The sequence below is a fragment of the Sinocyclocheilus rhinocerous genome, unplaced genomic scaffold, assembly GCF_001515625.1.
Source record: "Sinocyclocheilus rhinocerous isolate Xijiao unplaced genomic scaffold, SAMN03320098_v1.1 scaffold1735, whole genome shotgun sequence".
Classification (NCBI taxonomy): Eukaryota; Metazoa; Chordata; class Actinopteri; order Cypriniformes; family Cyprinidae; genus Sinocyclocheilus; species Sinocyclocheilus rhinocerous.
In genome coordinates, this window is record NW_015642868.1 from 747,585 (window position 1) to 771,732 (window position 24,148).

Consider the following 24,148-nt stretch of genomic DNA (forward strand, 5'->3'; position numbering starts at 1 on the left):
TAATTTATACAAATACGAAATTTAAAAAGTAATAATATTAATACTAATATAAAAATGTATTCATTTGATTCAAATTTAGTTTATTGTTATTTTAACAAAAATAAAGCAGTATCTTTAGAAAGAAAACAAACAAACAAACATGCCACTCAGTCACAGTACCAGTGACATAAAAATAGACTGATTCTGGTGAATACATGCCACAGCGGCTTGCCATAGGCGGGGGCTGAGGCGAACCAGACGGGGGGGAGCATCGCTTCGCCTGGCCGCGAACCAGACGGGGCGGAGCATCGCTTCGCCTGGCCCCTCTCGGCGCAGACATCCTTGTGTCCCGTTCGCCTTCTGCGTTTCGGAACCGGAGAGGGGGCTGGTCTGTGGGAGGGACTAGTGCAAAGGGGGGACTAGGACCAGGAGGGGGCGGGGTGGCGGCGAGGGTGCTGTTCCTCCAGTCTCTTACCAGTGTCTTTGTCTCACACTCTTTTGTTAGCCATGCCTAGCTTGCTGGTTCTAGCAGGGATCATGGAGAAAAATGGGGGCTACGGCGGGGATTTAGCCGGCTCCGGCTTCGGCAGCGAAGGTCTCCTGGTGCCAAACGAGGAAGAGGAGGACGATTCCCGTGCCCTTAGAGTTGCGCTGGGCCAACTGTCGCTGCTGGGTCTTGGAGAGGGCGAGGACGGTGCTCCTGCGGGTGGAGGTGGTGGAGTTCAAGACAGGAGTAACAATAACCACCACAATCACATCCCAGCCGATTCAGGGATGTTACAAGGGAAGAACAAGTTGTGCGCCCTGTACGAGAGCTCGCCCACCGAAACCAAAGGACGGGGCTGCAACATAACGGAGTGCGTCCCCGTGCCAAGCTCCGAACATGTGGCCGAAATAGTGGGGAGGCAAGGTAAATACAACGATGCGCACTTTCACATGCTTTCCAGCTCGTTGTTCTCCAGGGTGCGCGGCTCAAACTAAGTGTGGAGCTGTCTTGACAAAGAAAAAGGGAGTGGTGATGCTTTTAACGTGTCTGTTTTAGCCACAATCCAGCACTCTGTTTCAGCGCGTACATGGGCATTTCCTCTTAGCTTTAAGCAAACTTATCAGTGGGTACGAGAACAAAGGCGTTATTCCACATCCACGCCTTCAATGTCAGCACGCTGCTTTCCCTTTGTCGTCTGAGCGCGCGTAATTCTGCTTTTTGAAACAGAAAATGGAACGCGTGTGCGCTCTCTGGATACAATATAACAGTCAACGGTCTTTGTTGACTGGATACATTGTGTCAGTCGCTCCTTCCCGCGCCTCTATAGTTCCTGGGGGCTTTCATATGCAGCACCACGTTGTTTTTATCAGGTTACCTAAGACAAAGAGCACTTGTCGGGTAACTTTAGTCCACCGCTGATGTCTCGTGAGCGTCTAAAAGTGCTGAAATTCTGACAGCGTGGTCAGACAAAGAAGTAAAAGTCCTCGTGTGATTTGAGTGCAGAGCTATATAAACGTGACTAAAAAACGTGATCAAAGTTGCGTTTTGTGTGCGTGTGATGATATTTGGAATAAGTTGACGAGGCAACTGCGTGTTGTTGGATCACTTTGGTGACCATGTTGTCTCAATAAGTCACTTGGTAATACGTTTCCAGCATCCTGGAAAGCCGTGTTGCATTTGGTCCTGGAGAGACAGACTATAAAGACTGTATTAGAGTCACGCCCCGTCTACCAGTACAACAGCCCTGCACTCAGGAAGCCTCTGCTGTCCATTCATTAAGAGCATAATATCTCACCCAGATGAAATATGCACTAATAAACGTCCCAGCAAGCGGGGACCCTGCATATGACGACTTTGTTGAGTTGTAAAGTGGCCTGTGTGCTTTCAGAATCCAAATGGGGCTACGTTGGGAATGGGATGCAGTGAGCGCGTGGCTTGGAAATTGCTGATTAAGAGGATTCGAAATGGGGTCTTTGCCTCATTAGTCACTGATAGTACGGCCACATCCTGTGACATTCGTTTGGCCTTTATTAGGTTAATTTAATTGCATTTTTCTATGAATAGATAAATGCATTTGGCCTCATAATAACAAGCCAGAGTGACGGCGAAAAAAGCAGCACACTTAGGTATCCTTGTTATCGCCATTAGTTGGAATTTTGAGCTGTAAGGTTCCAGTGCTCTGTTCACCTGCAGTGGCTGCCATGCCTTTTAGGAGATGTGCTCCTGCAGCGAGAGGGACGATTCAGCGGCGGGAGGGAATCTGTGCTTCCTGCTGTCAGTGCTAGACAGTCCATCCAGGTTATTTTTTTAGCTTCTGCCGTACACAATGAGGCATGAAACCAGTGTGCAGAGATCTATCTACTGAACAGGCCCCTGGGCGGAGAAAGCCACCCCACTCTTGATAAGACACCACTGAGGTGCTAATAAATACTCTGGTGCTGAACACGAGGCAGATGCTGTCGAGCACCACACATTGTCATGAATTCATATCTCAACAATAACTTTATGAGGGATTCTGCATGCTTGCTTTGTCCTCCTTCTGCAGAATAGCTGGGAAATTACATCTGAAGCACATTTTAATTTGGGTTTCCGTGCTGAATATCATAGTACCTGTACCTGACAGTTAGCACATGGCAGTGTTGCAGAGGAGGCGTCATTCAGACAACAGTGATTTTTTAAGCGCTATTGTATTTACAGGTCTGTTTGTTTTTTTGCATCCTAATAGGATACGTCAACACAGAGTGGAAAATTTTAATGGGATTTATTATGCTAAATACTTAAGATAATTAAAAGGAGACACATTTTTTCTATATAATGAATGAAACGGCAAAATAATAGTGTAATGTAGACAGTGTAGTGTAGAAAATAAAATATTGTTTTAATGGATTTGTACATTTACCACAACAGAGAAGAGTGAACAGTTATTTCCAAATTCACTTTGGGCCTCAAACACGAGCAGAAGGAATTTCAGTGTGCATTGTTCAATCAATAATTTTATGAACAAAAATGACAAAGAAAGAAAGATTAACACAGATATTTATTCAAGGTTCAGTGGGTGTAATCAAATACAACAAATTGCTAAATAATTCTCATTTTTATCTTCAAAAATGTTTTCATATATTTTGCACAAAATTGCAAGACGACGCTTGTTTTATAATCAAAAGTTGTATTATAATATATGTTGTACAAAAAATGGTCAGACAATGTTTTTTCCCCCCAAAAAAGTATAATTCTATCTAAATAATAACATCTTTTCAACAAAAATAGCAAAATAATGCCCATTTTTATAATCAAAAAAAGAAATGTAGTATATTTTGTGCAAAGAAATGCAATACAATGCTAATTTTTAATCAACAAAAATTGTATTTTGGTATATTTTGTGTATAGGTTACAATAGAAAAAGGCATGGGCGGGCCCAGACTGAATCTACTGACTTGTGCAATGAATCTGCAGAATTTTGTATATTTAAGCATGGTAAATTGATGAAACATGGCCAATTTAAACTGATTAAATTGTGTTAAATAGAATAAACAGTACCATACTTTTACTGAAAACTGAAATCACAATCAAATGATTCAAAATGTTTAAATTACACAACACATGAAGAACTTTGTGAATGAGTTCTTCTGCTGCAGATTCTGTGCATGGGTGACCTTTTGACCTGGAAACAAACAAGCAAAATAAGTATTATCTGACAGATTTTAGTACTCCTACTACTATAATACTCCTTCTTCACTCAACAGGTTGCAAAATCAAAGCTTTGCGTGCAAAGACAAACACCTACATCAAGACCCCCGTCCGAGGCGAAGAACCAGTCTTCCTCATCACCGGCCGCAAAGAGGATGTGGCCCTGGCCAGACGTGAAATCATCTCAGCTGCCGAGCACTTCTCCATGCTGCGGGCCTCCAGGAACAAGCTGGGCGTCTCTTTCAGCGGCTCGCCTCCTGCGCCGCTACCTGGCCAGACCACCATACAGGTGCGGGTGCCCTACCGCGTCGTGGGTTTGGTGGTCGGACCGAAAGGCTCAACTATAAAACGCATCCAGCAGCAAACGTGCACTTACATCGTGACTCCAAGCCGCGACCGTGACCCCGTCTTTGAGATCACCGGCTCCCCTGGGAACGCCGAACGGGCGAGGGAAGAAATCGAGTCACACATCGCCTTCCGCACGGGTGGCCTGCATGACCACAACAATGAGAACGACTGCTTGGGACCTGACAGCGGCAACGGGGGTCTGGAGAGCCGCCTGCAGCAGGTGTGGGGGCTACAGGGGGCCCCGCGCAAACCGCTTGCCAGCAGCTTCCGCCAGAATTTCTCAGACGCCATGGTCGGAAGTAGCAGTGGAGGAGGAGGAGGAGGAGGAGGTGGGATGTACAGTAAAGGTGACTTTACCAACCATGGCAGTGGGGACAAGCCATGCTCCTACTTCGGATCCGAGGGCACTCAAAGCTGGGGCGATCCCGACTATCCCAAACAGGTGGCTTACTATGCCCAGCAGCGCTCCAAAAGCTTTGGAGGCCTGCCTCTTCCTCTGACCAGACTGTCGCCGGGACTGCCTGAACCGTGTGACACCGGAAACTCAAACGCCGTGGGGTCTCCTCACGCCCAGGCGCGCCGCGCCCACAGCGAGCCCACCGCCATCACGTTCACCGGACGTCTCCCTGTGCCGGATTCTCCGCCTGCCGTGGCTCGGGACTGCATGACCTGTTTTGAGAGCAAAGTGACTGCCGCTCTGGTCCCGTGTGGTCATAACCTCTTCTGCATGGAGTGCGCCATCCGAATTTGTGAGCTAAACCATCCGGAGTGTCCTGTCTGCCACACCCTTGTCACACAGGCCATCCGGATATTCTCTTAAAAAGTCGACTTTCTTTTTGCTTTTTTGTTTTGTGGTTCGTTTTTACTCTGTAGAATCAGTTCACTTTTAACTTTTTTTTTTTTATTTGGTCTGTATTCACTTTTTTTATTTTTCAGAAAACACAAAACCAAAACAAGCAGATATTTTAGAACACACTGCTTGGTTTACTAAAAAAAAAGAGGAAGAAGTATTTTCAGATTTTTCTTTTATATGTACACATATATACATATATATTTTATAAAAGTTTTTTTAAAAATGGAAAGAACGTAGTTCTTAGCATGTTGGTTTGTTTTGCTTTATTTTATTTTATTTTTTTTAATGGTGCTGTTTTTTTCCACATGCTGTGTGTGGACAGTAACAGAAGAAATAATGTGAACATTTTACACTTTTCTTTTGCTGGGGAGGTATATTATTATATAAAAGAAATATAATTACGAGTTCATTTCCTAAGATTGGAGTAAATTTTTACATCCCAGCATCTTCTGCAAATGAGCGAGTATTCTTTTTTTAAGGCAAACTAGAATCTTAAATCTTTGCACCTTAAAACTGATGTAAAGTGATTGTCAAAAAAACATTACATTTCTAGATGTCTCTGCAAAATAGATAGATGGTATAGAAATAGGGGCTGATATATACGACCTGATGGCTTTAAATTCGGATCATGTTCTAAATGACACAATTACCGATGTAGTATCTGCTTTGCAAATCAATATTCGAACGGGTAATTGACGAGTAAAACAGGAAGTTTCTTTTTTTGTTCTGTTTTGTTCTGTTTCTGCACCAGTGAGCCTATTATGTGATGCATCTAAAACGGTCTTAAGTACAATACAGAAAAAAAAGAAAACAACTAATTTGAGCAAACTGATTGGTCAGCTCAAAAAACCTTGGAACTCATCCAGCGTTCTGTTTCCAAGAGGATTTCCCGGGTTCTTTCAGTAACGTTTTTATTCTCTTTTCTGCACTCAGTCAGTACGTTTATGATTTTTTTCTTTTCCACATTATTTAGTAAAACGCTGAGCATAAAGCATAAAATGAAGTACAAAAAAAAAGCTGGAGGGGGCGATTGATGGGAGGGGGTCTGTAATCTGATCCTGAATAGACCAAATAGACAAAAGCAAGCAAGACTCCGAGCTACAGTACAATGTAAATCACCCGTTCCCGAGGTGCTGCATTTGAGTTGCAAAGCGTCCTCTGACTGTCCGTCTGTACTGAGGCAGGTGTTGCATATCGTACTTTTTTATTTTCTGAGGGTCGGGCTTGTCGGTGGGGACTATGCTCTAATTCTACGAACCGCTCATTCGCTGTAATGACTAAAGAGCTCCTCCCTGTGAGTATATTGTTTTGTCGCAGTGGTGGTACAATCCCCGGAGCGCCCCGACATGGCCTGCCCTAGGAGGAGCTGATAATTAGCCATACATCAGAGTCCAGGTGCAAAGCAACTGCTGTAGGCATACAGTGGTGTGAATGTGGACGGAGACGCCGCGCAGGGGGCTAAACTAGGTGCAGCTGGGGCCCCTCCTGTTGATCGCTTGCTCGCTCCCGTTCTGGTATTCCCATTGGGAAGAAATGGGGCCTCTTTTGTCCTGCCGTGGGGTGAAAAAAAAATCCAAGAGCAGATTTTATTTCAAAGAGAAAAGCTGGCCATTCTGGGTAGAGAGTGTGACTAGATAGACCCAAAGCATTTTACTTCTGAGATTTCTCGTTTAATGTGCACAAGAGGCAGGCCACAGAAGTTTCCATTGAGTCTTCCTTCATGAGCGGGACATCCTGCCGTGACCCCCTCGAGACAGGCACGGTCACGAGCAGCCAATCGGAGAACAACCTTGAACTCCACAATGAAATCAGACAATTGTAATTGACAAGAAAGCAGGGGGGGAACGCCCAATTTGGTGGCGGCTCATGCTGAATCAAATTACACACCCAGTGCCTGTCTCATTGCAGGCTGGGGGATTTCGGGATAGGGGATTAGAGTGTTCGGAGGTTGGGAAACTGTCTTTTTCCCCCCTTTCGCTAGAAGGCTACTACAAAAGAATGGAGCCACTGAAAATGTACTCGGTTTGAAATGGGTCAGTTTTTCCCCCATCGAGCCTCTCTGCGCCATTGCCACATGTGCGCGGTGTTAGAAGATATGCTAGGGTAAGCCTGTGATTGTATTTAACTTACTATAACGATTTACCTTTGAGCCATTAGCATCTTAAATATTAGTTCTGAAAAACTTTTGACTGTTACAGCAGATATACTTAGTCGTTTGCCTCATCTGAATTCATGTATTACGGCCGCAGTAGCGCCTTGTTTTGTTTTTGTTTCTATGAGCGTTAGTGTAATAAGGTACTTTGTTTAACTGAAATATATTTCAAATCCCTTTAAGTAACTCAGATTTGATAAAAAAAAACTGAAAAGGCTTAAATTAAAGCTCTTAAAAGCACCTTATTTTTAAGTAAGCAAACAGCATTTGCAATCATAATGCATGTGCATTTCTCGACAGCGAACTCAAATGGCAAATATTCTTGTTATTATTGCACTAAGGTTATATTTTGGGTTAGTTGGTTGTATTTGCACGGATAGCGTATTTTGACACTTAGCAGTCTTTAGAAATAGCATCTTAATTTACTTAAAAATGAAGGGACAACAACGTGATGGTATTTTCTTACCTTCATTTCTAGTTCTTCAAATCCCCAGCACTGATCAGGGACAGACGCTCGTCCATTAAAGGAATGTATGTTTGTGCATTTCGGTCATTTCTATATAAAAAACCAAAACCATTTTAAAAATAGAATAAATTATGCAAACCTTAATAGCACGAATTTTAGAATCCGATTCAGAACAACAGTTGTCTGTCTATATGACGTATTTTGTTCTCCTGCCTCTTTTAAGGTCACTAGGTCAGCGTATGCAGGAAACAGCAATAACTGTCTTAATACTTAATAAAACAAGTTAATCCTTATCCAAAAATGCACTGTTAGAAAAATGCTTCTAAATGGTTGATAACCCTAAGAATTGTTTAAAGCCATGCACATTGTACTTACCCAATTAAAGCCCTTTTTGAGAACAAAACAAAAGCAGTAACGACTTTCCCAGTTAGAAAATGCAGCACTTCAAAAGTTTTGTTTCTTAACCAAACGCCGCAACTTCTAATAGAGTGATGATATACTTCAAAGAATGTAGCCTGGATCAATGGAGAAGGTGCCGTGTAAGTATTCAGAGCGAGATATTATTCAATGCAGGCTTTGAAAGGGAGACATTTTAACTGTTAAAGACTTTATACAGCCAATCACAGCAAAACCTTTTTTGAGTATTATTTATTTGATAGGAATAAGACTATATTTATTGACATTTAGGGAGATATATAATAAAGACTGACTATGATAGGCATATCATTAAATATTTTTCACTATATAAGCAATTCTGAAAATATTGTAATAGTCTCTAATAGCCTACTTGCTAGTTTGTAATATTTCGTAAGGCGTCATCCCAATAGAAATTAAATAAAGTGTGATGTTATTGATGCCCCAAAATCTGAAAGCTCTTCAGAAAGTACATAACCAAAAATTAGGGTTATCACAATCAACAGGGGAAAGAATTCATATAGTTTAGTTTGTACAGCATTTGCTTTGCCTATAACTGGTGCATACGGTTATGAAAATACAAAAAATATCTACACACCCTATTGACAGGATTTACTGCATGTAAGAACAGCTCAGAAGAGACTTTCCCAGTTAGAAAATGCAGCACTTCAAAAGTTTTGTTTCTTAACCAAACGCCGCAACTTCTAATAGAGTGATGATATACTTCAAAGAATGTAGCCTGGATCAATGGAGAAGGTGCCGTGTAAGTATTCCGAGCGAGATATTATTCAATGCAGGCTTTGAAAAGGAGACATTTTAACTGTTAAAGACTTTATACAGCCAATCAAAGCAAAACCTTTTTTGAGTATTATTTATTTGATAGGAATAAGACTATATTTATTGACATTTAGGGAGATATATAATAAAGACTGACTATGATAGGCATATCATTAAATATTTTTCACTATATAAGCAATTCTGAAAATATTGTAATAGTCTCTAATAGCCTACTTGCTAGTTTGTAATATTTCGTAAGGCGTCATCCCAATAGAAATTAAATAAAGTGTGATGTTATTGATGCCCCAAAATCTGAAAGCTCTTCAGAAAGTACATAACCAAAAATTAGGGTTATCACAATCAACAGGGGAAAGAATTCATATAGTTGAGTTTGTACAGCATTTGCTTTGCCTATACTGATGCATACGGTTATAATGATACAAAAAAATATCTACACACCCTATTGACAGGATTTACTGCATGTAAGAGCAGCTCATAAGAAATAAAAATATATTTACAAATGCATATCAGAACGGTCAAATCATCATTCAAATCATTTCAAACTGGCAAGTTCCTTTATAACTTCAGAATGACGAGGGCACTATTATTATGCCTAATCCAAAATAATAACTGCCCATGCAAAAAGCCATTCTGATCGAGAAGGGGGAGTGGTCACAACCTACGACTACAAGATCACAATGAAAAGCCAGTCCGGTTTAGGTCTGACAGGTTTAACAAGAATGTGCTGTCTAAGGTGAAGCTTAATATTAAGAACCACTGTGAATCGTTTCCGTTTCTGCTTCTTCTTTTTTTCCAGTAATTATGTGGTGTTGTTAAATAGTCGCAGTTCAACAGCTTCTCTAGCTTCTTTTTGGTTGTGCATGCTGGGAAATTATTTTACAGAGCATTATTAACCTTTGAACAGCCTGTGTAGATAAAAGATAACGTAGCCACTTGTACTACAGAGATTTTTAGTGAGGACTATAGCTGGTGTTTAATGTAATGCTGTACAATGACACTAGTTTATTTTTCCAAACATATTTCTCTTACCCAACTTAAAGTATCTAATGCACAAATACCAGATAAATGCTCATATGTTTACACACCCCAAGCAGAGTCTGTTTAGAAGGTGCTTAGCATTTTTTTTTTAAAAAGGATTTTTATTTTTAGTACTGCCCTGAAGATGCCATATATGAAATAATTTACACAAATAATTTATTCCGTTCAGAAGTTTGCATACCTTTAGTTCGTAACACTGTGTTTTCTCCTCAAGTGTCAATGATTGTTTGCAGCCTTTTGTGAAAGCTGCATGAGTCCCTCGATTGTCCCGAGTGTCAGAGCTGGAGATCAACATCGTATAGCCACTGTGGGGAAGAACTCAAATGTGCAGAGCATGCTGGGAAACCAAAGAACGGAGGATGTTTGTCAAGAACAGTGGGCTGCTTCAGGACAAACCAGAGACTCAAAACACATCACATAAGATACAAACAGTCATTGACACTCGAGGAGGAAACACATGAATTTAAACAAGGGCATGTGAACAATTTTGTCTTGTGGAATATTAAGGCGGGACACTCCAGGTGAATAGGGTAAAAAAAAAACCTGACTAATAGATGAACTAATATATTTATCCAGTCGTTTAGATTTTTTTTAAATGTTGTGTTGAAATATGCAAATCTACATACATTTCCAGAACATAAATCTAAACACTGGATAGAGCCAAATTAAAAATTCTTGTTTTATATTAGAGTTGAAAGATTTTACAGAGGGGTTTTTTTTTTCTTTCAAATTTTCAATCCATAAGTCAGAAAAACAACTATTCACTTTCACCACGTTTTTAGGAAAAAAGAAACTGTTATAGAACAAGGTGAATGATATATCAGCAAATCTGTATCTGTAACAGCTCAGAATATAGATAGGAATAAAATTGTAATGTACAGGAGACAAATTTTGAGAAAACAGCCTTTAAAGATATTATAATTGAAATCTACAGATGCAAACAGATAAAGTGCAATACAATAAATACTTAAATGTGTGTTGCACGCTTTCTTTCCATTAGTCTGAAACTACGCATTACGTAAGGCCTAAAATCTCAAAATTGACCAGTGCATGAAAAAAAAAAAACAACAACAGTGTTTTCATTTGAAGTGTCTCGCCTCATTTCAAAAAAACTTTGAGGGATGTACTAAAAATAAAATAAAATGCAATTTAAAACTTCTTCGAGGGGTTTGCAAACTTTTGAGCTGAACTGTACCTTGCATTCCCATTACGGATATATTTGCATTTTTAGTCTTGTTGATATTTTTGAGGGGGGGGGGGTTTTATGCGCCCGGTTAGGCAAACAGTATATACCCTTATATGTTCTGACATAGCAGATAGCGAAGCTGCACGTATTTATCTATAACCGCTGCAGCATCCATTCCATAGAATCACCAGAGAACATATACGTGATGCACTTAAGCAATTATAATGCCTTTCAGTATAGTACAAAGGGCAAATAATGTATTTGAATGTAAAAATGGCCACCCAACCAATGTCTAATTTTGCCTTTTGTTTCTTTATCAAAAGTGAGCTTTAAGCTGAATTTCATGGCTAGAGAAATACCACCATATCTGTTTAGGTTCTTCCTCACAGCATTTATACAAAGCAACTTAAAATGTCTTATAGCCGTTTCGTAAGATTCTATTTTGCTAACATGCATTATTATTTCATAGAGGAAGAGGTCAGTATCTGGATGTTATTTATGAATATCTTTAATGAAGCAAACGTATTTATAAGTAACTTCAAGACGTTTTGTTTTTTAATTAATAAATTAAAAAGTTAATATATTTGTAAAACGCATGAAGTTGATTTCTACTAAAATGATTAAAACTATAGAATTTTTATTTATGAAAGTTAGAAAAAGCCACACTTCTGACAGCATAAAAACGAGTAGGGTGGGGTTTCAAAGGCTTATATTTTAAAACGTCAGATACGTAACGTGTGCATTAACAATGGGATAACGGCAGAAATATTTTATAGCATTCGGGGGTATTTTAGTCACTTCAACTTTGTGCCTCAATACCGCGTTTTTGCATACTAGAAGCGCTCGGAAGTGTTGTGTACTCGTCCTTTACTGAGTGAATAAAGGGTCCCTTCCTTTTTTTATATATTAAATTGCTTTGGTTTTAAATGCAATTGTTATAAAGCGATAACAGGCTGAAGTATAACAGGGTGAAACAGAAAAATGATTGTGCATAGTACACGCATACAGTAGTAATAATTCAAGCAAAAATCAACTACATGTAATGTCGTTCCGATTTCCAATCGTTTAAAAATATGCATGACAAAACTTAAAAAAACAAAACAAACAAACACTTTTTTCCGCAAATCAGATGTTCCGTTATCATATTTGTTTGCAGATATGTGAACAGAATGCAGATTTCGAGCACATTCACAGTAATACCGTTATTTGCATGTAACTTCTATCAACCTGTTTTGTCACATACAAAATGAGGCTTATGTACAAACTACACTCAAGGGCTGATGACTGCATTTCATTATTACCGAGAGTGTCTCAAACATGTCAAAGCGGTGAACTATTGTTTACAAGATTACACGCAGAAGCATAGTCTCAGTACTTCATGGTGAACACGCATCTCGACTTTATTTTGGCTCTGTGGTGGCAATGATAGTTGTGTAGTGGTTTAAATTTCAGTCAGACAGGAACATGGGGTGGGGCGGGGGGGGGTTAGGACGGTCACTGACGTGACCTCGCTTGGGATGAGTTACTCCGGTCCGACAGTCTGTATTTGGTAGCTTCCAGCACAGTAGAAGTGTTTCATACAGCTCTCATAGTGGTCTTAGTGCATTAGTTTGGTCAAGCATCTCCTGGTACTAGTGTTCAATTTATTGTTGATAAACGAGGGGTTTGCCATATCATAAACGAGGCTAGCCGATACTCCACGAGTCGTTTTGATTTCATAATTCAGTATCGTGTCTACACGGGGCACGCAAACTGCAGGTTTTTTCCTTAGAACATGTTCTTTGTGACTTTCATTTTTGATATTTGATGATCAATGTATCTATGCCATACTAGTTTTGATTTTTTGGTTATTTTCGAGAAATTGTATTGTAAATGTTTCTAATAAAACAAACTGAATAATCTGTCACTGCTACCCTGAATTATGTTGCTCGCACACCTGATGATTTGAAACAAAACTGATTTTATTTATATATGTTATTAAAATACACAGTAAATTCCACAAGTTAACAAAAAAAAAGGATAAAAATAGCCAAAAAGTTTAAAAACAGAAACGTTCACGGGTTCCCACGGTCACGGAAGTATCAGGGAATTTTAAAATCGCCTGGAAAAAGTCATGGAAATTAATAACATTTCAAAAAAGCTCATAAATATTTAATCAACTAGAAATTGCTCTTTGTGTGTGCAATCTCTATACGATGAATTTTCCTTATCCGGTATTCAAGAACGACTGGAGAGGTCATGCGGGAGTCACTGGTCAAAAGATGTGAAATACACAAGTTTCCAAGCGTCTACGTAAAATCTATTCACCCAAGTTGAAAAAACCCAACAGCTGATAAACATTCATGATGATCACTGAAAAGGTATAAACCTATTTGCAGTATTCAGAGCCTTTATTTAGGAGTCCCACTGGGAAAAGAACAGGCACGATGACAGAATCTTCCCAAAGCAGTAATTATCAACGACTCCAGCTAAACGGCTGATATTCAGCATAACAGATTGATGGCATTAGCATAAATCTTACAGGCAAGGCATTTAGGGAAGCACCTCGTGTCTTTAAACAAATGACAAGACATAAAGCCGAAAACACGACCCCAGTTGTCCCGTCCTGAGGCGAGGAGGATCTAAACGTCACAGAACACATATGCAAAGATAAAACCACACCAAAAGCCATAGAAGACAGAAAAGCCAGGACAGAGAGAGATCTCAAGAGACCTGCTGCTCTTCGGGTTACATGTAGCAGATAACAAGGGTGGCCAGCGAGGAATTCACTTCCAGTAAGAAAACCTCAGCAGTACATCACAAGCCATCAGTTCCCCTGCCTTGCAATATAATATGGCCAATGTACCCAATCATAGAAGCTCCTCTTAGTGAACTGCATCCCACCTGCCGCTCATTTTCCAAGCAGAAAAAAAAGCTATTAGCCAAAGACAACACCCAGAAACCAGCTAAAGCAAAACTAATCATGCAAATTTCCATCATAATAAAGTCATAAAGCAGACAAAAAAAACATCTGACCCGCATCTGTGCTCCAAGTAGGGATGGGAATCGTAGGGATTTAAATAAATAGTTCACACAAAATCAAAAATTGTGTCCTAATTTGAGTAAATTATATGACAATATGATTGGATGAACTATTTCCTTATGATTCTGGCATCTTACTTCAGTTTTAGTAATTTAAAGTAAAAATTAAAGAATGTTTGAAACATGGAACAAATCATATCATAAATATAATAATAACAACAATAATAATAAATTATCATATAATTTTTAGGGGAGAAAAAGCACCACACAAGTGACAAGTATACCACAAATGGTGTTTTTTTTTAATACTTTTAATTGATTGGTAACAAAAAAATTATAATATGCCTGAAAGTTCAATGCTGATTTTAATGCACAGCTGAGAATAAATAAGTTGCATCATCATGACAACAAAAACTTTAAAGTGGTTCTATTTTGAATATTTTCATTATGCATAAAATAGCAGAGATTTAGAATGCATAAGTTCGAAAACCGTTAACCGAATCAAGTGTCATAGAAATAATCAGATCATTTAAGAACTAGTCAACGATTCCCAACCCTAAATCTGAATATACTATACTCTTATTAAACACTACAGCACATACAGCCATTAACTTAACCTATTAACATTACTCTGATCCACAGAAAACACTCCCAGCGCTTGTACAAATGAGTGCCATGACTGGAAGGAGAAACCCTTGAGAAATTCCGATCAATAATCTAATGATGGATAAAAGCATGACAAAAAAGCAAGCAAAAAAAAAAAAAAACACCACAGAATAACAAGACCATGTTTGCATTCAATAAATACAAGAGATGCCGTTGCAATGTAAGAATTGAGCGAACAGGCGGCTATGATGACCACAGTTTGAATTTCTCAGGTGTTGAGATGCATGGAAAAGATGTCAGACTACTTCTGCGCTGGCACACTAAAGGGAAAAAAATATGATTTCACAAGTGAATCCCCATTGCGATCAGAAACCATTCAAGAGGTACTTATAAGAAGCATTATGCATTCCAAGCACTTTTTCTTGTTCTTCAGCCCATTGTTTGTAAGCAGACTCTGTGGCAAAAAGTGCAGGAATAAAATAAAAAAAGCAGCCACGTCTGAGCGTCCCAGCTAACTGCTCATTTCTAATTAGTCTGAAACAAGAAGCATGGCCTCTCAGTTCTGAGAAAATCCTTGATCCATTCAATTTCAACATCTCTTGTTCTCCAATTTTGAAGATTATTACTCACTTATTCTGGGCATAACTAAGCAAGTCCGTTACATATGTTAAGCACATCACGCGCAGGGAATACAACGGTCATGGTCAACCTTGCAGCCCAGCCCAACAAAATTTTCCCAGGATCCCATGGTGGTGCTGCAGCAGCTCAGTTATTCTGACAGCAGGCGCCCTGCTTGCCCGAATTCTGTGTGGGCTGCACGGTAATGGGAACCACTTTTGAGCTGGGGGAGAAGCCGTCATCACCACGCCCTGACATCTGCCTCTGGGACACGATACGGTAGATTTCTGTGTGAGAGAGAGGCAGGATTCATACATCGGCATGATGGAGGGTTGCCTGATAAGCGTGCTCTTTCAGGTGTGTTACTGACAGTGCAACAACTTCAGCTACGCTTCATTATGACGCCTAGAAATGAACAGTGTAACTGTGTAACACGGTGTGGCTGAAGAGAGGTATTTCCCAGGCCAAACAAAAAAAGAAAAACTGCAAAAAAGCAAACCACTATTTCTGCGTGGCAAACTTTCGAAGTTTGACCTCAAAACACGGTTTCATTCATTCATAGGAAAAGCAGAGGATATCTGTGGCGTGGAGTTTGACGCCATCTAGAGGTTATACTTAATAACCTACAAAAACACCCTGGAATCTCACAAAACTGTCAAGAAATGTCTTGTGTAAAATAGACAGATTTTTTCCTTGAAAAGGAGTATCCTGTTTTTTTAGGTCACTTTTAATTAAGCAGATTCTCCCAACCCCAAAAACTCTCATTACTGTAATCTGACAAAATAATTATATTAAAATTATTTTTAAAGTAATTGTATTTATGCTTTATTTTTGGGTGTTTTTTTTACTGTATTACAACACAAGTAAGAATTGGCTTTTTCACATTCGTTTTTTCAAATATTTAAAAGAATAGCTCAAAAAAAAAAAAGTGTCATAATTTGCATGATTTCAGTAAATCATATGACAATTTTGATTTCTGGATGAACTTTCTTTAATTCTGGTTCCCTTCATTTTTTTTATTAGTAATTTCAAGGGGGAAAAAAACTATATTCTGTTCTTTACCCTTACAAATATGTTCTGTAATAAATCATACATTCATAATATATAACAAAAACAACAACAATAATAATTTTGTTTCGTTTTTGGAAAGCATCAAATTTCAATCACTTATACCACAAACGGTGCAATTCAACTTTGTAACAGTGGGAAACAAATCAGGTGCCTGACCATTTTTTTTGCTGATGCATATATTGTACAGATATTTAGAATGCATAAGTTGAGCAGAATTGAATGCCAGAAATGTCCAGTTAATAAATAAACAACTAGATCACATTTCTCTCTAATATTAAAAATTCACAACGTTTGAAAATGTTTTTTTATATACTAAATTATGCATAAATACTTTGCTATTTAAATACTATTCTTGTCATTACAGTAATGAGAATGAGAATGTTCTTAATAAAAAATGACTGGTACATGTTCTTCACAGTTTTCATGAGATTCACCTCCAAAAGCTTTGTGATATTCACCCTTCTAAATTATTTGCTCAGGACTGACCTGTAAGAATGGTCTGAAAGGCAAGTTCAACATTAGAAGAGTCCAGCGCTGAGGTCTCCAGGAAAGAAAGTCCATGCTTCTCTGGATGTTGATTTGCAAGATTTAGCCTCTGCTTCACACCATTCTATATGTGGGGACTGAAACCAATAAATAACTTTTTGTAAATTTGCTGCCCAATAATAATTTAGCAAATTTGGGAGAGCCAATCCTCCGTCTTTTTTAGGTTTTTCAAGAAACTCCCTGCGTATGGCAACGTATATCTTAACTGCACTGTAATACACTTAGGATTAAAATATTTGCCAAATGTTAAAGTAAATACAACAACATCATGGTATGAAGCTACATTTGCCAATTACCACCCTAACACAACAATGGAGATAGCAAAATATGCGGACAGCATTGTGGCTTGATTGTTAAATGGAATGCATTACACATAAATGAGTAATGCTAAATCAACATTGCCTAAAAATAGTTTACATGATGCCCCATCATTTTATTAACAGTACTGCTTTAAAAGGTTACAATGTAGCGTTCAGCTTCTCAGAGCCCAAAGAAATGAAAATACAAACATATTCATTCCTGACCATGTGACTAAAAATCTGAGACATTCAAACTGACCAATCAGCAACAAGACCTGTAATGTAAACACCTCAGCCAACAGGCCTTGAACACTACCAGCACAGCACCTCTGTGACCTTTAAAGGTGTTCCAAATGACCTTTGGCGGTTTAAACATTTAGTTAACTCAACTTTACAAGCTGTCTTCACAAAAGTGACATATTAGGTCTAATTTTTACAGTGACATATTTAATATTCCGACTCCTTAATATAAATCTTGGTAAATTATATGAGCAAGTCTAGTGTTTTTAGGTGTCATTCTATACATTTGATTTGCCAGAAAAGCATCACTTATAGAAACTCTTGAGTAATTACAGTTCACACTAGCTAATAAACTCACAACACTAACCTGCAAACGCTTTGGCTTCATCCATAGGAACGGCCCTCAGATGGCGCAGGTCACTTTTGTTCCCTACTAACATGATGACAATATTGCTGTCAGCATGATCCTGCAGCTCGGTCAGCCAGCGCTCGGCGTTCTCATAGGTCAGATGCTTGGCAATGTCATACACCAGCAGGGCTCCTACGGCACCTCTGTAATACCTGTGAACACACACACAGACGTTATATGCAGTCATTATTCAGAAACTAGAAGACACACAAACAACACATTTATTCCACAATCTAAGGTGCCCAATAATAGTGTGATTACCAAGGAGTATTTGGCTGGTCATGTGAAATAGAACTACTGTTATTAAAGTCGTTATCTTATTTGAGTGTACATCATTAGGGGCCAAACGGTGTTGTTTTTTTTATTATTCAAATACTTCCCACTTGACGGGAGTCTACATCCTCCCATTGTACTATACAGTAAAAAGGCAAGCTCAAATGATTAGAAACCTGGCACAATTATCCACCTTATATTTTTAACATAAGAGCGGGCACAGCCATTTTTAACTTCAATGTGCGAGGTTTCCAGTGTCAGTCGCTTCCAGTAATTTTAACTATGCAAAAAAAAAACTATATTATTTTAATTTATTATCATAATCATAATAGCAAATGGTTTTTAAAATTTACTGCACTTTGTTATTCTTCTAGTTAATTCACGCATTTATTTACACGCATGTATTTATTTATATATTGTTATTATTAATTTAATAAAGTACAATATTTAAAACTTTTTGCACATATCTAGTCAGGGACAAGCATGTGCATCTAACATAATTCTGTATTTTTAGCTAAGAAGAATGAATATTTCTGTTCTGGTTAATGAACAGTACTTTTCGTTAACTGATTATCATATGTCTTAGAAGAAATAATTTTTAAAAAACCTTACTATTTTAACTCTATTTTGGCTTTGTTTAAAGTATTGTGAGAGTATTGTATTGTAAGATCAATATCGTCTATCAAGTCACGACAAAATTGTATTTTTTTCATGCCTAATGCATTGTTTTAATGCCTAATACATTGTTTTTAACCAAAAGGGCCTAGAAACTTAAAAAAAAATTTGTTTAAAGTTAGAATTAATTAAAATGATTCCGATTACATTTTTTCCAAGCACATTTAAAAAATTCCAAGCCACATCAATCTTAATAATTGTACCTGTAAACGAAAACCTGCTTAATAATTATGCATATCTGAATAGAAACCATTTTTTTTACTTCCAGTTCTTGTTAACAACTATAAATCAGTTATAAATGACTATATGCAAAATTAATAGTAGTTATTAAGGTTGACTGATGGATTGGTTTGAAATTGGTGAAATGTGCTTAGAAAAAAACAATACAATAAGAATATTGATCTGCCTAATAATTATGCACGTACTGTAGTTTATATTTATTATATTATATTTATTTTAGTAATTTAATTAAATGTAATTTTTATTTTATAATTACATTTATTAATTAATTTTTTTTAAACTGGTGCACAAAACAATTGGACTTCTTAAATTAGCTGATGTCTTAACAGAGTGTTTGAAGACACTTACGCTGATGTGATGGCCCTGTATCTCTCCTGTCCAGCCGTATCCCAGATCTGGGCCTTGACGTTCTTGCCCTCCACATGGATGCTGCGTGTGGCAAACTCCACCCCGATGGTGCTCTTGCTCTCCAGGTTGAACTCATTGCGGGTGAAGCGAGAGAGCAGGTTACTCTTGCCCACACCGGAGTCGCCGATCAGAACCACTGTGGATGAAGAGGACACGGGTGTGTGAGATCAACCGGCTCTACTTTATGGTGCTTTTAAACGCTATTGTATTTGCTGGAGACACATGACACTGTGAGAGCACTTTCAAGCAGATTCCATCTGTGCGCTTGCAGGAACCGGCCTCCCTTCACCGCACAACAGCAATTAGATTTGAATATTTCACACACAAAGGGTGTTTCCACAAAGTTTTCGACAATGAATGAAAAGGGCACGACTGAAGAGCAACTCCCTTTTTCACCCACACAGGTAGACTTACGAAATACTGGGAACGTCTGTGTCTCCCGCTGACAGAGGCAAAAATGGAACAGATATTACTGGGAAATTACATTTACAGTTACACTACTGTTCAGATAGTTTAGAATTGGTAAAAAAAAAATGTATTAAAGAAATTAACACTTTTATTCAGCAAGGATGCATGAAATTGATCAAAAGCGACAGTAAAGACATTTACAATATTACAAAAGATTTCTATTTCAAATAAATGCTGATCTTTTGAACTTTCTATTCATAAAAGGATCCTGAAAAATGTATCAGTTTCTACAAAAAAAAAAAATTAAACAGCAAAACTTTTAATATTGCTAATAATAAATGTTTCTTGAGCAGCAAATCAGGATATTAGAATGATTTCTAAAGGATCGTGCCATAATAAAGACTGGAGTAATGGCTGCTGAAAATTCAGCTTTGCATCATAGGAATAAATTACATTTTAAAATATTATATTCAGAAGAAAAAGTTATTTTAAAATTGTAATAAAATTTCACAATATTACTGATTTTACTGTATTTTACATTTTAAAATATTATATTCAGAAAGAAAAAGTTATTTTAAAATTGTAATAAAATTTCACAATATTACTGATTTTACTGTATTTTTGATCAAATAAATGCAGTCTTGGTGAGCAGAAGAGACTTAAAAATAAAAGTAGTTTATTTTTTTACACAGTAGTGTGTGAATTGTTTTTCATCTTTTTTTATTAAATCAGTACAGTCTAGGTGGGCATACTGTAAGAGATAAGAGGAACACTTTCATGTAAAATAATAAAAGATGCTTCAAGAACATCAAATCTCATTTATTTTCATTTTTTGAATGTGAAAGTAATACGATTTCAAAGCTTTTGAGGACAGAAAGATTATGACTTAAATTCCAGTCTATTCATCACACAAAGATGTTGTGTGACTTCAGAAAAACACTTGGAACATGACATTATATATAACAGGTGATTAAACAATTACAATTTTTAGTCAACCTAAACCTGAAATAAATTGGGTTAAAGTTGCCAACTCGACAGCATGAAAGAATGAAATCTATAACAGATGCCTCAGCTAATAATATCCGAGTTAGGCACACAGGAATGCACTTTGACAAAGACGTCTGCTTGTTTTAAAGCTGGTGGACACAGACATGTTTAAAGATCAGAGCGGTGATTGAACAGCACTGATTGATTCATGGTCAAACAGCGAAAGGTCCACGGACAGCTTAAACACACGGAGGTCAAGAGCCGAACTTTGACTAATGGAAGTGTCAAATTCATGGACATAACCACCGCAGACATCAAAGAGGTCAGATTAGTAAAAATAATATCATTAGTATTCGCTTTAGTAGTCAATTACTAAAGGAAATTCTCAAACTTTTACATTTGATCTCCTTCAATCTCGAATAATTGGCTATATATCAAAATAGAACAAATGAATGATCTGAGTGATGATCTGATTTAAATGAGAGAGTTTTTAAAACCTGAATGCAAACCCATCCTGAAAAGGACCGGATTTACACAGGTCTTACCGGTTTAACTGTGCTTATATTGCAGACACCATAGAAGGAAAATTCTAAATGAATTTCCACAAAAAAAAAAACTTTGTTTCCATTTTCTGTGTGGCAAGTGCATTAAATGTCCAAATTGTTTGTTTCCACAGCATAAGTTCAAATGTATTATTATATATATATATATATGAGAATTATAAAATAAAACAAGACACATTAGGAGAAGCCAGTCATGTTGTGCATTATATAATCAATAAAAAAATGGCACTTAGAAATTATTAAAATGTACAATTTCTATATCTTTTGCCCTGCTTATGCATTTGCCCTGTTGGAAAATCCATATTAAGACGGTAGCTGTTTTGGAACATGACACTTGCTTCGGCCTGACCTAAGATGATCAATAGCTGGTTGACCTGCCACCATGACCCAAAAACCAGCTTGTCCAGCCAAAGGCAGTGTGACCAGCTGGTTTTTTGCTGGTCCAAGGTGGTCTAGCAGCGACTGACCAACTTGGACCTGCTTGAAACAGCTGCAAATCACGTCTTGGATATGCTCATGTGTGTTTTAGGACAGAAAAAGAAGACATCTATGACTAGGGAGACAAGCAACACATGAAGACGACATGCAGGAGCTCATCGTTAAGTGTGGAAGTGCAGAAAGTAACGTGGTGCTCACCTTTAAAGAGATAGTCATACTCGTCCTCTCTACCCGACATGGCTTTAATCTTCTTACCGGCTTATTAACAAGTCAGTGTTTTCAGATATAAAGACGTTATGCTTTTCTGGAGAACCACAAGGTGCTATTATATTTACTACGACGTCAAAGAAACTTTGTTTATGAGACGCATCAGTTGATCACGAGCGCTTCATTACTACGCGCGCTTCATGCGTTAAAGACTCTCAGAAGCCAAAAATAAAAATATACAATATATTTCCTTCTGTCGAGGGTTATATATTAAGTAATCGTTAAGATAAAATAGGTCCCGAATTAGCCAAAATTACAGCTAATCAACTTTGATACGATGTTGCTGGGCTACGTCAACCAAGTTTCGCCCTGCTGTCTCATCTTAAGGCAAACACTTACGTCATTGTGCTGAGATGTAGCCCCGCCTTTCCGATGATCTTATTGGCCAACTATCCTGTCTATCACACGCGTGAACCTCTGGGACCCAATGAAATGCTTGACGGGGCTTCCGTACAGGTGTGTAGTCACAGGTGTGTCTTTTGTAGTTGTCAGGCAATATATAAACGCAGAGTGTAATGATACAATCAATATACGTCTTAGAATAAAAATATAAGTTATAATAAAACACGAGGTAGCTGGTCAATACTTTTTGAAAAATAGCTAGTGTAAAAGAAAGCACGGAGTCACAGGTGTGCAGGTGAGCTCTTCCACATTCCACAGCGTGACTTCACTCATGCTTTACAGAGGATGATGGGGCCTGAAAATGCCACGTAGGAGGCAATGAGAAGGCAGGGCTGTGCACCATTCAGGGACTGAACTGAACATGCCAGTTGAATTCCATTTTAATTACTGAATTTAAAATGAAATTGCACAGATGTATCATTTGAATTTTTATGGGTGTGAATTAATCATATTTGATTAGTAATCAGTGTTTGAAAATAAAAGATCACTTCCATATAAATTCAATATATATTATTAAAAAAAAGAAAAAAAAAACTTTTGATTAGTAGTACATAGAAGTATCTTATGCTCATCAAGGCGGTGTTTATTTGATTACAATTACCATAAAAATAGTAATAGAAATAATATTTCACAATATTACTATTTTTATGGTCATTTTAATCAAATAAATGCAGCCTTGGTGAGCATGAGACTAAAATTCTTTAAAGTTCTAAATAAGAATTTTTATATATAGTGGTGTATTTCACAATTACTATAAATAATCATAATTAATCCAACATTTATTATTGCAAAGAGCCAGTTCTAATTCAAACTGGTCAAATCAATTAATTTTCCAAGTAATAAATTGAAAGCTTATCCTTAAATTCATATTTATTATTCTGTTTACATTGAATAATGATGATTCATAAATGTGTTGTTGTTAGACATTTTGCAAACTGCACTTGAGACTCATTGTGAAAAAACAATTCATTTTCATACATATTTCTGCTTTACTTCTTATTGGAAAATGACATGATGTATATATTTTCTTTCTGTTGTGTTAACAGCAGCAACTGATAATACCTGCAGCATCAGCATTCATTTATGAAGATACAAATCAACACTTTGCTTATAAATGCTTTATTTATAAATTTTAATAACACAAAATATTTAATTAGGGCTGATTAGTCTTAATAAAAATAATTTTCTTAATCATATGTGTGTGGGTTTTTTGTCAGTTGTCTTCATTAGGTGTGTTGAATAAATCAAATTAAAAACTAAACAGTGAGGATGAACATGCAAATCGAAAAATATTAAAGTGATAAAGTTATTCCTCCAGCATCTGTTGATCTTATAACTCGAGTAAGATGAATAGCTTGTTGTATTCTTCATTTGTAAGTCTCTTTGGATTTAAAAAAAAAAGTGTCTGTTAAATTAATAAATTTAAGTAAAAAAAAAAGTTTGGCATGACATTTCATAAATAATACAAACAAAAATTTCCTACTGAAAGTTAACATTTAGGGAAAACACATTACAATTAATTAAAATTGACATTAATCCTTGTCAAACACTAAAATGCCTTTTACTTGTTATAATATTTAACAATACAAATATGGCTATGTCAGTCAATGAAATGGATTTCCTTTTGTTTTTTATCATACTCGTTCTTTCGTAATGATAGCTCTACTGTACAAGCTGAATTCACAACTCCTTTAGGCCCCTGGTGAAGTCCTTCGACCCGGAATGTTCTTTCACAGGTTCTTACAGCAGGCCTTCTTTTCCTCCTGTGCG

At 37.5% G+C, this 24,148-nt stretch overlaps 2 protein-coding genes across 4 annotated transcripts; one reads left to right on the forward strand and one right to left on the reverse strand.

Annotated features, from left to right (window-relative positions):
- Positions 1 to 340: 340 nt before the first annotated feature.
- On the forward strand, positions 341 to 5,002 carry mex3a (mex-3 RNA binding family member A). Its single transcript, XM_016574223.1, has 2 exons — positions 341 to 889; positions 3,709 to 5,002. Exons 1-2 carry the CDS (start codon positions 487 to 489, stop codon positions 4,818 to 4,820), a joined length of 1,515 nt encoding a protein of 504 aa, XP_016429709.1. The 5' UTR covers positions 341 to 486; the 3' UTR covers positions 4,821 to 5,002.
- Positions 3,146 to 22,332, reverse strand: LOC107756900 (ras-related protein Rab-11A-like). Of its 3 annotated transcripts, XR_001641875.1 has the most exons (6): positions 21,908 to 22,332; positions 19,254 to 19,449; positions 17,676 to 17,869; positions 16,710 to 16,790; positions 7,472 to 7,561; positions 3,146 to 3,626 (listed from the first exon to the last, which is right to left on the reverse strand). XR_001641875.1 is itself a non-coding variant. In XM_016574225.1 (5 exons), exons 1-5 carry the CDS (start codon positions 21,945 to 21,947, stop codon positions 7,527 to 7,529), a joined length of 546 nt encoding a protein of 181 aa, XP_016429711.1. In that variant the 5' UTR covers positions 21,948 to 22,332; the 3' UTR covers positions 5,089 to 7,526. The 3 variants fall into 3 exon arrangements, 2 of the variants coding, with proteins under 2 accessions (XP_016429711.1, XP_016429710.1); XM_016574225.1 differs by lacking the exon at positions 3,146 to 3,626 and having other exon boundaries at positions 5,089 to 7,561; XM_016574224.1 differs by lacking the exons at positions 3,146 to 3,626; positions 7,472 to 7,561 and adding an exon at positions 13,279 to 15,439 and having other exon boundaries at positions 21,908 to 22,329.
- Between the last annotated feature and the right edge of the window lie 1,816 nt (positions 22,333 to 24,148).